The 13,268-nt window shown below is 49.6% G+C and overlaps 1 protein-coding gene across 1 annotated transcript in view; it reads left to right on the top strand.

The window, feature by feature from the left end:
- Msi2 (musashi RNA binding protein 2) overlaps positions 1–13,268 on the top strand; it is a 367,643-nt gene that overhangs the window by 292,739 nt on the left and 61,636 nt on the right. The window contains 1 exon segment of the mRNA XM_035447710.1: positions 4,937–5,019. Within this exon segment, the coding sequence (XP_035303601.1) occupies positions 4,937–5,019 (83 nt within the window).

Raw genomic sequence — 13,268 nt, 5'->3', positions numbered from 1 at the left:
GTGACATTCTGTCGTTGTCATGCAAGCTTCAGCTCCCGTTATTGGTGGTGGCTGGAGTGAGTTTAAACCCCTGGAGGGTGGGGGTGCTCCCTCACAGGGCCCTGATAGAGAACAAGCTCTGTGGACTCACAACAGGTCGAAGCCGTGCCCTGGTGGGGACCAGCTCGGAGACCCATTTTTCTCATTTGAAAGAAAAGTGAAAGGTTTCTCAGGTTATTGGGGAACAGAGGTCTTTTGTGGGGGATTCGAGACAGGGTTTCTCTGTGGCTTTGGAGGCTGTCCTGGAACTAGCTCTTGTAGACCAGGCTGGTCTCGAACTCACAGAGATCCACCTGCCTCTGCCTCCCGACTGCTGGGATTAAAGGCTTGCGACACCACCGCCCGGCTTACAGAGGTCCTTTTTATTACTATTGCTGTTGCTATTGGGTATACAGCACAGGTGGAGGCCAGAGGTTGACATTCTCCCTGATAGGCTGTCTCACTGAACATGGTTGCTCGATGACTGGCTACAGTGACTGGCTGCCAGACTCTCAGGATCCACCTGTCTCTGCCCCCTTAGCACACAGGTGCACACCACCAAACCCAGGTTTTACATGAGTGCTGGAGATCCAAACTCACTTTACACCCCAAGAGGCCTCCCAAGCCATTTGGCCTCTGCTTCTGAATGAGGATAATATGTTTTCCTTATCCATCTGCGTGCCTCAGTTTCCTGGGCCTTCACGAGTTGCTGCTTCTGGTTTTCCTTAGGGAAGGCGAAGGGCGACTGCTCTTTCCCTCCCAAGGCTCTGTAGAAGCTGTGCTAGAAGCTGTGCGTTCAGCAGGTTGTTTGAAAGCCTTTGATGCCAAGCGTATTAAGCAGAGACAAAAGGACAAGTGCTGTGGGGTTGTGCTTGTGAAGATACCTAGAGTGTGTCATTGCATAGACAGAAGACAGGAGAGGTTTCCAGGGCTGGCAGACTGGAAAGGGCTGCTGTTTAAAGTGGGAATCAGCTTCAGTTTGGAATGATAAACAGGTTCCTGTGAAGGGTGATGTGGTGATGGCTTCACAGCTGGGTCACTGACCTTCATGCCACTGGGCTGTGCACTTAAAAAAAATGCTTACCATGGGAAGTTTTATGTTGTGCATATTTTACCACCCTAAACAATTTTATTTTGAAAGAGAAAACTAAAATGCCCAAAGGAGCTTTCCCCCACTCATCACCCATCCCTCTCAGATTCCTAATCCCATTATTTTTGTCCTTCACTTGTTGGTTTAATTTACTTGGGGAGGAGGAAGCTGTTCACCACAGAGTTACTAATTCGTTGGAAATGATAATGCACCTGTGAGATAAAAATGATTATATGTTGAGGAATAGCACTTATTGATAATTAAGTGTTTCATTGCTTCTTTGCTTCCCCAAATGGAATAAATAAATATTTTAGACATAATCAAGTTTGTTTTCTCTATTCAGGCCAAACAGACAGGGATGTTGAAGATATATAGATGCTAAAAATGCTGCCAATGAGTCTTGACACCACTAAACTGTGATGTATCCAAGGTGCAGAGGCTTCAATCCAGGCTGTCTTCTGTTAGTCAGGAAAACTTTTTTTATTTTGTTTTCATTTTTTTGTGTTATGGCTGTTTTTACATCACTTGTGGGCAGTGATGAATCCAGACAAGAGCGCCAGGTTCCCTGGAACTGACGTTACAGATGGTTGTGAGCCATCCATCGTGAGGGTTCTGGGAATTGAACCCAGATCCTCTGGAAGAGCAACAACTACTCTTAAGCACTGAGCCATCTCTTCAGCCCAGGATAATCATTTTTGTGATACATTAGTATCAAGGCCTGTGGGGCTAGAGATGAAGGACAGTCAAGCAAAGTGCAGAGTCAGAAGCCAAAATTGTGCCAAGAGCCGTCTGCTCCCTGACAGCCATGTGCACTTTAAACCCCACTTCCTAGCTGGTTGCCTCCTTCGTGTCTGCCTGGTGGCCCAGCACAGGTCTCAGCAATCGAGACCTGGAGCAGTGACTTCCATGGTGGACCAAGGGCTTAAGTGGGTACACAGATGTAACTTGAGCGGAAGAGCTCTACCCTTGTCCCTGTTCTGTTGAGTATGAATACGCTGGGGCCACTAGGGGCTTCCAAACCTTTGGCCACCCTCTAACTCCTGGAGTTTCACTGGTTCCACCGTCCTTCCTAATAGTTTGCTTGGTTCTGCTCATCCACCCACATTCTCAAGCCTCTGTCCAGAGCACTGATTAGTGAGTCTGCAACCTGGTTGGAGGAGGTATATGGTCCCCTTCTGCAGAGACAGCAGGAGCCTGTCCCCTCACTGTATGAGTGTCCTGTGATTGCCGTGACAAATTATCGAACGCTCCAGTCAGTTGTCTCACTGTGCTGTAGGTGGGGCTGCACTCCCTCCCCAGTGGTAGGTGACAGTCTGTTGGCATGTGGTACTTGGTTGTGACTGTATCACTTGTACCATACCTGCCTTTGCCCTCCCATGACCTTTGTTCTGTGTCTCTTTCCATTTCCCACCTCTTATGAGATCATAAGATGGGAGATGGAACAGCTCCAGCTGTTCAGCTAGGAGCTCTCCTTAAACCTAGGATCCTTAATCACATTTGCAAAACCACTTTTTTCCAGGGATCAGGGTGTAGGTATACATTTGAAGGGTCACTATTCAACCCTCTACAGTCACTCCAACTGAGCAATGAGGTAAAACAAAAACAAACAAACAAAAAACACAAAACAACATTAACAAAAACTCTAGCTCATTTGGGCTTGTTTTATTTGCAAGGTGCTGAGGTGGGCCCAGGCCAGAGGGATTTGTTTCCCAGGCATATGTGATCCATAAGTTGGAAGCAAGGGATATGAGGTAGGGAACTACAGGCTGAGGAAAAGGTGACACCCAGAGAGGAGTCAGGAAGCTCTGTAGGACACAGCTGGGAAGTATGAGCCTTCATTTTAGACAGCCCCTGTGTGGTGTCTGCTTCAGGCCTCGGGTTACTGAGGACACAACTTTAACCCAGTGGTGCCGAGAAAACATCTCAGTTTGGGCCCCCTCAGAAGATAATTGTGCCCTCTTTAGAACGTGTCAGACACCCTGCCTCACCTGTCTGCAATGGTCCAGGCTGTGTGTACTATGTGGAAACATCAGTTCAGTGTTTGGTACCTGGTGACAAATGGCACCGCCTGAAGATCATGATTTTGCATTTGTGAGGTAGCCCCAGCCCTCTGTTTCACTGGAGGTTGTTTGAGAGTGGAGAGCCACCTTCTTTCCTGAAGACTCTTCTAAAGCCTGTTGTGGAAACCGTGAGGTAAAAACTCAGTGCGTCAGCTCTGTTTCCCTGTGGTAGTCCCCTGCAGGTGGTGGTGATAGAGGTGGTTATGTGAGCCAGAGGGGACTCTAGAGATTCTCTTTCTACCTTGGGTGGCTGAGCCCCAGAACAGACACAGAAGCTGGAATGGGCTATGTCTGCCTCTTAGTCGTTGGTAGAAAGCGCTGATAATCATACTATAAAACCAGCCAGTTGGATTTTGTCTCCCTGTGCGTCACATTAGGCCTGTTTGCATCTTTGGGGATCAGGAAATGCCGTAGTTTGTAAACAACAGACCTCTTACAGTTCTGGAAGCAAGAAGTCAGAGTCCTGGTGCCAGCATGGTCAGCCCTGGGAATGGCTCCTCTACAAGCTTACAGAAAGACTCTTTATTGTAGCCTGACTGGGCAGGAGAGGGGAAAAGCAAACTATCTGGAATTTCTATAAGAAACCCACTCTGGAGGGTTTCTTTCCCATAACCAGATACACCACTTCACCTCCTAAAGACACACACACACACACACACACACACACACACACACACACACACACACACACACACACACACACACACAGAGTCCATAGCAGAGCCCTGGGAGTCCATAGCAGAGCCCTGGGAGTCCAGATCTGGGGGCCTGGTGTATGCTTGTACTACCTCTACTTCTAGGCACCAAGTGTAAGAACAGAATCAGGTGCCCAGGTTATGCCCAGGAAAGTCTATAACCAGGCCCCTGCCTCATCAGTGTCTCTCCATCTCTGCTCGGGTCCCCTTGCACATTAGCACCAACACGACAGCTGTACTCAATGCAAGGTGGTAGACCCACCATGTGTGGGCCCACGTGGTACCCTGGTGCTTACTGAGTAGGGTCACAGATGTGGACACATACTGGAAACGCTGTTGGGGGTGGAAAGAGAAGAAAGGAAGGGGCAGGAGGGTGGAGAGAGGCACGCAGGATGCTGAGCGGCAGTCGCCTGCCAAAATTCTTTAGTGCAGCTTGTCTAGTAAAGCCGGCCTCCAGCCGAGTAAATACAGTGGATAGCTGACGGGCTGACAGCAGGCATCAGACAGTCTTAAACTGCCCCAAATCCACAGTGTGTTTGAAGCGGCAGTAGCAAAAGGATGCCCGCACAGAACAGAGGCCTACAACTTTTAATAGTTCCTTACAGGCCTCAGGATGTCCTGATGAGGTATTAGAGGAAGTCATTCAGGAAGAAAAGGACCAATAACCGCCTCCGCGTGGAGGCCGACCCGAGGGCCCGCCATCGAAGCTCACAGAAAGGGCCAGCAAGGCCCTGCAGAGATCCAAGAGGCTCTCTGTAGCCCACAAGCGTGCCTCTGCACAGAGCCAGACCCTTGTAAATAACAGACAAGTATATTTCTTGTTTGCTTCGGGGCAAATGTAAGCCACACGGTGCCTGCTGCATGTGGGTGGAATCCTGACTGTTGCCTCACTGTTGGAAGGGTGTTGGGTACAAATTGGAATCACTGCTGAGATCACAACATTCCCATCCCCTCCATCTTCCTCCCCGATCCTCCCCCCCCCCACCCATCTGGAACCTGTCCTGACTGCAGGCCACCCTGCACATCCTGCAGAAACCAAACTCACACCTCCTTTCTGTTTCTTCTTTCTTTAGGGTTTGGCTTTGTCACTTTTGAGAATGAAGACGTTGTGGAGAAAGTCTGTGAGATTCATTTCCATGAAATCAATAATAAAATGGTAAGTCTGGAGGGATTGTCCTGGAATAGGGAGCCCTTTCCCTGTGTCACATGCCTGTGAGTGACTGCAGTATCAGTGTCATGCATTCAGTAGACAAGGAAGTGGTATGAGGACGAGGCTGTCAAGAGTTCAGCCCTGTTATTGGTAGCAGTTGTGAGAAACAGTAGCCAATGAACTCTTTCAGTGAAGGGCCATTTGGAAGTAATGATGTTCATCTGTAATACCAGTACTTACATTTAAGAGGTTGAGGCAGGAGGATCTCCACAAGTTCAAAGCCAGCCTGGCCTGCAGCGTGAATGTCAGGCCAGCCAGGACTATGTAGTGAAACCATACCTCAAAAAGCCAAAAATAGGCCAGGCATAATGGTGGCACATGCTTTTAGTCCCAACACTTGGGAGGTAGAGGCAGGCAGATCTCTGTGCGTTTGAGGTCAACTGGGTATAGGTAGTGAGTTCCAGGACAGCCGGGGCTACATGGCCAAGTTTGATCCTCAGAAGCCCTATAAAAAACACTGGGTACGGTGGTGCGTTCTTAGAACCCCAGCACTGCAGAAACGGATGCAGGCAGATCCCCAGGGCTGACTAGCCAGCCGGCCTACACTAGTTGATGAGTTCTGAGCCAGTGAGAGGCTCTAAGGAGATGGAGTGGGAGGGGGGCACATCCGAGGAAGAACCCCAGGATGGTCTTCTGGTTTGTACACATGTGCACTCCCCACACACAGTCACACACATTGCCTTCCCTACACACATACACAAAAACAAAAAAAATCCAAATAGTAAGTATTTAGGCTACCCTCCATAGTTTTTTTACTAGTTTTTGGAGCTGTTCGTCTGAACATCGCAACCACTCTGTGTTGTAATGCAAGCGTGTCCACAGGCCCTACATACGTGAATTTCCTGTAGGTGGATCATGGTACCCCCTCTCTCCTTCCCTCCAACACAGAATCCAACATTCAGGGCAAGCATTTTGCTGCATATTCATCTCTCTTGTATTTTAACCATTTAATGATATAGAAGAACATTCTCAAATAATATAAAAACAAACAAACAAAAAAAAAAAAAAAACAGGCAAAGGCAGGGCGTGCTGCATATGCTCCACAGGCTGGAGTTTGCAGCGCCCTGATTTCAACCATGCTTTTTTTTTGGGGGGGGGTTGCTCAAACTCAGAGCTGCTCTACCCCTGCCTCCTGAGTGCTCCATTGAAGGTATGTGCTGTCCTCCAGCCATGCTTTTGATGGAAGGCCCTGGAGGAGCAGATCTTAGATAGGAGATTTGCCGAACTGTTTCTCTTTCTGCCCTCATAATTAGCTGCCTCCTTCCCTTTCCTTAGCTGTTCCTCCTGGTGGAGGAAGCCTCAGGAGGTGGGGTGTTTCCACTCCTGGAATTCTGTAGAGTCAGAGTCCTCCCACAGAACTGACCACCAGAGGGTGCCGTGCCCTGTGTGGTGTCTGCCGGCTCGTTCTCTCACACTCCTCTCAAGTTGACTGTGGGGTGACAGACCCCCTTCATTTGTTGGAGAGAGAGAGAGAGAGAGAGAGAGAGAGAGAGAGAGAGAGAGAGAGAGAGAGAGAGCACTCAGCAGGTGTTTCTGGACTCATCTGCAGGTCCCCCAGAGCACAAACATTTTGGTTGGCCAGCAAAGGCTCCGGCCCAGAGAGAAGAGGGTGGGTAGGCAAAAGTGTGCTCCGACCGCAGCTGTGACTTTGATATTCCTTCTCCCTTTTGTCAAAACATTCCTTGCTTCTGAAACATGCATTCAGATATGCATTGTATATTGGTCTGATATGTGTTCACCAACTTTAGATTCAATAATAGAGCTTTTAGTGTGGATAAGATCAAAGCAATCTGCTTAGCATGTGGTGCTACAGGCTTGATTCAATATTTGACTTGCTAATTTTTTCCCAGGGCACTAAAATAATATTGTTCATATTGTTCCTAGCCATCGTATGCATCCGAAATGAAAATAGTCTTTCTCTGCATAGTGTATGTTGGAGGCATCTGCACGGGCATTGACGTGGTGTGAGGGAGATAGGCCGAGATGCACAGCACAGGCTCTTTCTTAGGCTTTGTCCTCCAGGTGCCATTGCCTCCTAGGCGACGCCTCCCTCCCCACCTTAGGGGGACCTCCATCTGTGTGCAGCCTTGCCGATCCTCTCCCGAGCTTGTTGTTGACAGGCTCTGAGAGAGGTTGTTGGCCATCAGGGAGGTGGCAGGGCCAGCAGAGGATGCGGACAAATCCCCTTCCTGCATTCCCAGCAGTTTGTTGGGAAGGGCACAATGAAGGCAAGAGATAAAGCCCAGTGCCACTACTGGTAGACTTTGAAATAAGCCTATGATACGGGATGGCAAAGGCTTTATCATCTTCTTGTCTCAGTCGGGAAACTGAGGCCCAAGATTGGTCTCAGGGCTACCCGTAGTGAAGGGTCTTGAGCATAGGTTTTGAGCTTCCTGGCTTTTCAATGAGCTGTGTAGAGTCTTGCCTGAGGGCGGGGTGAGAGGGTAATCCCCTAGATGACCAGGGGAGGGGGGAAGGGCGTGCTGACTAGGAGCCAGAGGGGCAGCCACTTCCCCAGGCTTCTCCCATGCATCAGTGCCACTCTTCACGTCGGTGGCTCTGACTTGATGGTAACTGATGTCTTTGGGATGCCTCTAGTATAAAATGCCTGTCTTCTTTTAATCCGGGGCTGTGCTGGCTCTGTAAGAAATAAGCAAAATTGGAAGTAGACAGAGAAAGGGAAAAAGCATTGGGACGGAGTAGTTCAGATCCAAGACTTTGGGGTGTCGGCGGAAATTCCAGAGGTGGAACCAGAGGTTCTGGGGAGCAGGGACAGAGTCAGGTTACCGAACCCCAGCAAACAGAGCTAAGCCTGCCACTTCCCTGGGTTGTTGAAGGCTAGGTGTACTGCCATGAACAAAGGGCTTCATATCGAGTTTGCCTCGGGGTGGAGGCTTCACCATCCTGAAAGCCTTTTCTTCAGTGAAGAAAGGTAGAATTTAAAGGAGGGAAAGGGAGTTGGTAGGGGAGCTTGTACCTGAGTTGCTTTTGAATTCACCAAGAAGGGAAATGCATGTAAGCAGGTACTATGAGCCACCCAGAAAGACAGAGAACCGAAAGACCTCTAAGCTGAGGCAGTTGCTAAAAGGGACTTAGGAGAGTTTGCTATTTTGTGCTATGAAACTGGAAAGTACACCTCCCCAACCCCTGCCATCGCCCCTCAGTGTACCTGTGTGCCCACTTTCTCACATTTGCAGATCCGATGGGGCTCAGCCTTGAATCCAGGACCTTTGGCTCAGTGGCATGCACCTGGCATTCACCAGACTTAATTCATAACTATGGAGTGAGTTAAGGAGTTGGTGAGGAGCCAACCACTGACTCAAAGGCACACCATAGTTCTCAAAGCCATTTCTTTTCTTCTCTAATTTGGCTAGTGAATCTCATGAATTTTTTAAAAAACTCTTCAGCATCTTGGAGCTAGGGCAGGTGGAAGGGCCTGAGGAAGACAGGGTCATAGAACAGCCTCCTACCTTGAGGAAATTCCTTCAGGGTGGGTAGAAGTCTGGGCAGGAAGTCTCCACCTGGCACTTTCTGTTGCAGGTAGCAGCAGCTAAGGTTTTAGAATGTATACATTTTGGTTGCTAGACACTTGCTTGGTGCATCTTGCCTTGAGTTGATTGTCACACCCTTTCTGGTATAAACAAGATCAGCCATTTCCCCATTTTACAGATAGGCAAGGCAGAGATGAAGCAACTGCCCAAGAACACAAAGTCAGCAAGTGGCAGTCCCAGAATTCAATACCAGAAAGCTGCACTCCTGAGCTCATGATTGAACCCATATATAAGCCTGGCCTTCCTCTGTAGATTAAAATGAAAGGCTATCCTGATAGTCTTACTGGGTTAGAAGGCCTCCCCTAGCCACTGGGCATCCTTTCCCCTCAGCCCATGTAGTTTCTTGATCTCCTAACTGAAGGTCACATTCCCAGCCTGGGAAGAGGACCAAGTTTGGGCTTAGGCCTCTTCCCTTGATCCTTGGGGCATGGTAGAGAACTGGCTGCCACTCAGACTCAAGGTCCAACCCACAAGAGCTTGGTCTCAGCCCCAGCCAGAAGGAACACACAAATGTAGGCACGGAGCAGCCCCATGCTCCTCCTCTGACCACTCTGCCAGCCCCAGTGCGGGTGCAGCTAATAATGCCTCCCCATGGCGGCGTGCCCCTGATTGAAGCAGCCCCATAGCAGCAGGGACGCTTGCTTGATTAGTCAGTCACCAGAGCCCAGCCTGCAAGCAGCCTCCTGATGTGCCAGGCAGCCACAGGGAGGGAGGTGAGAATTGACATAGAGCCAGCTTCTGGGTTCCTCAGAGGCCTGGCGCATCCCCCATCTCAAAATGGTATTGGAGAGATGCTGGTACCTGGGTGTGTAAGAATGGAGGCTGTAGTGTGGATGGTAGCAGGGCAGAGCCTTCTCCTACACCTCGTTCACAGGGAGTTGGTGTTTCCGAGTGCTGTGCTGGCCCTTTGCAGGCACAGACAATGCCACTGCCCACCTGCCTTTTGCACAGCGTGCTAACTGAGCCCTGTCAGTTCTCCAAAAGGACCGCTTCCTCAGTGGGAAGGAGGGACTTGCATAATGGGATGATCACAAGTGGAAGAGATGAAATTTGTTTTTTTTTTTCTTTTGTTTTAACCTTTCTGGGTTTTAAACAATTTTTTTCTCCTTACCTATTTTGCGTGTGTAGGTGTGAGGGTGCTGCGATGCGTGTGTGGAGGTGGGAGGTAAGAGGACAGCTAGAAAGAGTCAGTTCTCACCTTCAAATGAGGCCCAGGGATCGAACTTAGATTGTCAGGCTTGGCAGCAGTCACTTTAGCCACTGAACAAGTACCACAATAAGGGAGGAGGAGGTTAGGAAAGAAACACAGGCCTGGGTTTCTATGTCTAGTGATTAGTTTAGAGCCCCTTTTCTTATTTCTTTATTTAAGGCACTTGCACTTACACAAATCTGCTAAGCAAGACATGGGTATAGCCTCTGTCTTGCAATGAATGGAAGCCTAGAATACCCTCCCCCCAGCCACCACATACACACACACACACACACACACACACACACACACCACACACACACACACACACACACACACACACACACACACACCATGGTTAGCAGGTGGCCCCAGGATGGGCATCCTGTTTATCCTGTTTTAGCAGGTAAGGACTTCTGAGTCTCTGGCCCTTTTAGCCTAGCATTCAAGAGTCAGGCGGTCATTCATGTGCACATTGAAGACCTGAGGGAAGCCCAGTGGAGGATGCCCACTAATGATGTGTGCCACTGGTGCTGTGGTACCACCCAGTGACAGAAGGACAGTATTGTGAATGCGGAGATACGAAAGGACACCTGGCTAGGCGTGGTACTCATCCTCCTGCCAGGCTGGTACCCTCAGCATCATCTGCCAGTCTCTTTCTCATCAGAGAAAGATTAGTTAACCCTGGAGCCTCCCAGAACCCAGGTCTCCTCTCATTAGAACCATTCTGCTCTGACCATCCTATGAGACATAGCTATTGGGGGTAAGGATTAGATCCCCCTGTCCCCATGTAAGGACCTGCTTGGTCATTTAGAGACACTGAGAGCCTGAGACAGAAGCCCAGACCTACTGCTGGTTATCACGTGAGTCCTCCGTCTACTTGTACCTGTTCCATCCCTCTGCAGCCCAGATGAAGACCTGGTTTTGTTCCTGGTCCCAGAGGCCTTGTGTACTCTGTGGTCACATTTATAATCTGGAAGGCTGGCAGGAATCCAGCTCTCTTGAAAATACTCTCAGTGACAGCAGGTGACAGCAAGTGACCTCTGCTTGGCCTAAGTCAGGGGCCAAGCTTTCTGTAAAGGGCCAGATAGTAAATATTTGAGGCTTGAAGGACCATATGGTCTCTGTCACAGCTATTCAACACCACCATTGTAGCCAAACACAGCCCCAGACAGTATGTAAATGAGTAGGCGTGGCTGTGTTCAAATAAAAGCTAATTTACAAAAACAGGATGCAGCCAGCTGGATTTGGCCTACTGACCATCATCTGCAAGTGAGGCCTCAACTAGCTCAGAGCAAGTCCAGTGTGGGTGATGCTTACCTCCAGGGCCCTGAGGAAAGGGTTTTAGTTTAATGATCAGTCAGTCTTACTATACAACAGTGCTTTGTGAAGCACAGAAGAAAGGGTGTCCCCAACAGACAGTGGGTGGGGCTTGAGGAGGCGGCATCCTGTAGGAGCCCATCATTCATAAGAGAGCAGCCAGCCATGATCAGGAGAGATGGAGCAAAGGTCAGAGGGTGGTGCTGTCCACCCCATGTGCCTCCTTGGCGGATGGTACCACAGACTCTCCCTGCTCAGCATCCCACAGTCCAGTGAACTGCCACATACTAGCTTCATGGCCTTGGGCAAGTTAACTTCTACACTTGTGCACCTTCTTAAGACAAGGACACGGGGCTGGAGTTAGGGGTAACTTCTGTAGAAAGGGCTGCCACTCAGGATTACTCAGAGGGTGAAACAGAGCCAGGCCATACCATGCCCCATCATAGTGATGGATCTTTTTAATGTCATCATTATCATCATTCTCAGAATAATCTTGATTGAGTAAATGTGAGGTCCTCGGGGAAGAAGGGCTCAGGACGAGGCAGGATAGTTCCCGAGTCCCCATGGGAGGTAGGTACTTCAGGTGCCTCTGACTAGAGGTGGTTCCCAAGAGAAAAGAGGTCCACAACCTCTGGGGACAGAGCAGCCGAGTCCTGAGATGGGATTCTGGGTTTTGTTGTTGTTGTTGTTGTTGTTTTGTTTCGTTTTAAGGCCGTATTTTATTTTGTGTGCACAGAAGTGCAATTTCCAGGAGAAGCCAGAAGAGGGTTCCCTGAAGCTGGAGTTACAGTCCGGTTGTAAGCCTCCTGCTGTGGGTGCTGGGAATGAAATTCAGATCATCTGGCAGATGCCCTCTTAAGTGTTCAACCACCGCTCCAGCCCTGTGATGTGACATAGGTTCTTTAGGTCCCAGGAGAGCTGAGTCAGACCCTTTGGCTGAATCATTCTTTGAGTAGGTTCCAGAGAGCTCATTTCCAAGAGCAGAGCGTATTGTGATCTGCAGCCTACCCTCTTCAGTGCCGAGTGCATTTGGGGGACCAAGCAGAACACTGAGGAGCAAGGCACAGCAGGACAGCGAGAGAGCCCAGTTGGCCTCTCCATTCAGGACCACAGTGCTGGGCCAAGCAGGCCCTAGAACTTCCCTGATGCTAGGGTCAGCATCTGTGCCCTGCTTCTGGCAGAATGCCTGGTGACACAGCTCTTATCCTTCCTTTCAGGCATCATTTTCATCCCCAAAGACTGAAAGCTCAGTTAGGAACCAGCCCAAAAAAAGTGGGGGTGGGTGGGTGGTTGGAATTAACTGGGCTTCTGTGTTCACGATCCTATTTGTAGCATCATTCTCACTCGTAAGCTAATTTTAGCCATCCATTCTGCTTCTGTTGCCATTTATAAAATGAGAATGTCAAATGCAATATTAAACAAGCAGGATGAAGGCAGAAAAGGAAATGGCAGAGAGGCATTTAATAAATGAGTCCCATGTTTATGTGGGAGAGGGAGAGATCCCGAGCCCTACGCATCACACACGCATGTGTGCACACACCCGTTTATGTACAGGCTCTGTTAATGGGAGCCAAATAATTTGTGTGTTGGGGGAAGCCTGGGAGAAGTGGGGGCGGGCTGTGGGAAATATGTACTGCTCTTTAGGCAGAAGTAATTTAGCCTGCAAGGAGGGAACCTCCCAGTCAGAGTTCTGGCCCATTTGCCCTTCATCAGTCCTCTGTCAGGTCAGTAGACGGAGAGGGAATGAGGACAGGGTGCTGAACCTCTGGATTTCCCACACCTGCTCAGCTGTCCTGCCCCCTACCAACTCACAGGGTGTGGGTTCTTGAGAGGCCAGCACACAGAAGCCTCTGGAGAAGCCCTCCTCTGTCTTCTCTGGGCTTTGAGACTTCTGTCCTGGGTCCTTTCTTTGACCTCTTCCTGCGGCTGCTCCACCCCACATCCAGGGAGCTTTGAGGCTGCTGCTGCAGCAACGGCACCTTCCCTGTTGTCGCTATTGCATGGGTTAAGTGAAGCCAGCTCTGGGCTGGGGTAGACACCCACTCTATCTTGCAGCCAGATTTGGACACCTGCCGGGGGCCAGGCTTCCTCTTCACTTTGAAATGCCCTTGCAGGTGCCTGCAAAAAAAGAACAG

This window comes from Cricetulus griseus, chromosome 7 (assembly GCF_003668045.3).
Source record: "Cricetulus griseus strain 17A/GY chromosome 7, alternate assembly CriGri-PICRH-1.0, whole genome shotgun sequence".
NCBI lineage: Eukaryota > Metazoa > Chordata > Mammalia > Rodentia > Cricetidae > Cricetulus > Cricetulus griseus.
Note: the sequence above shows the minus strand (reverse complement) of the source record. Positions and strands in the feature narration are given on the sequence as shown.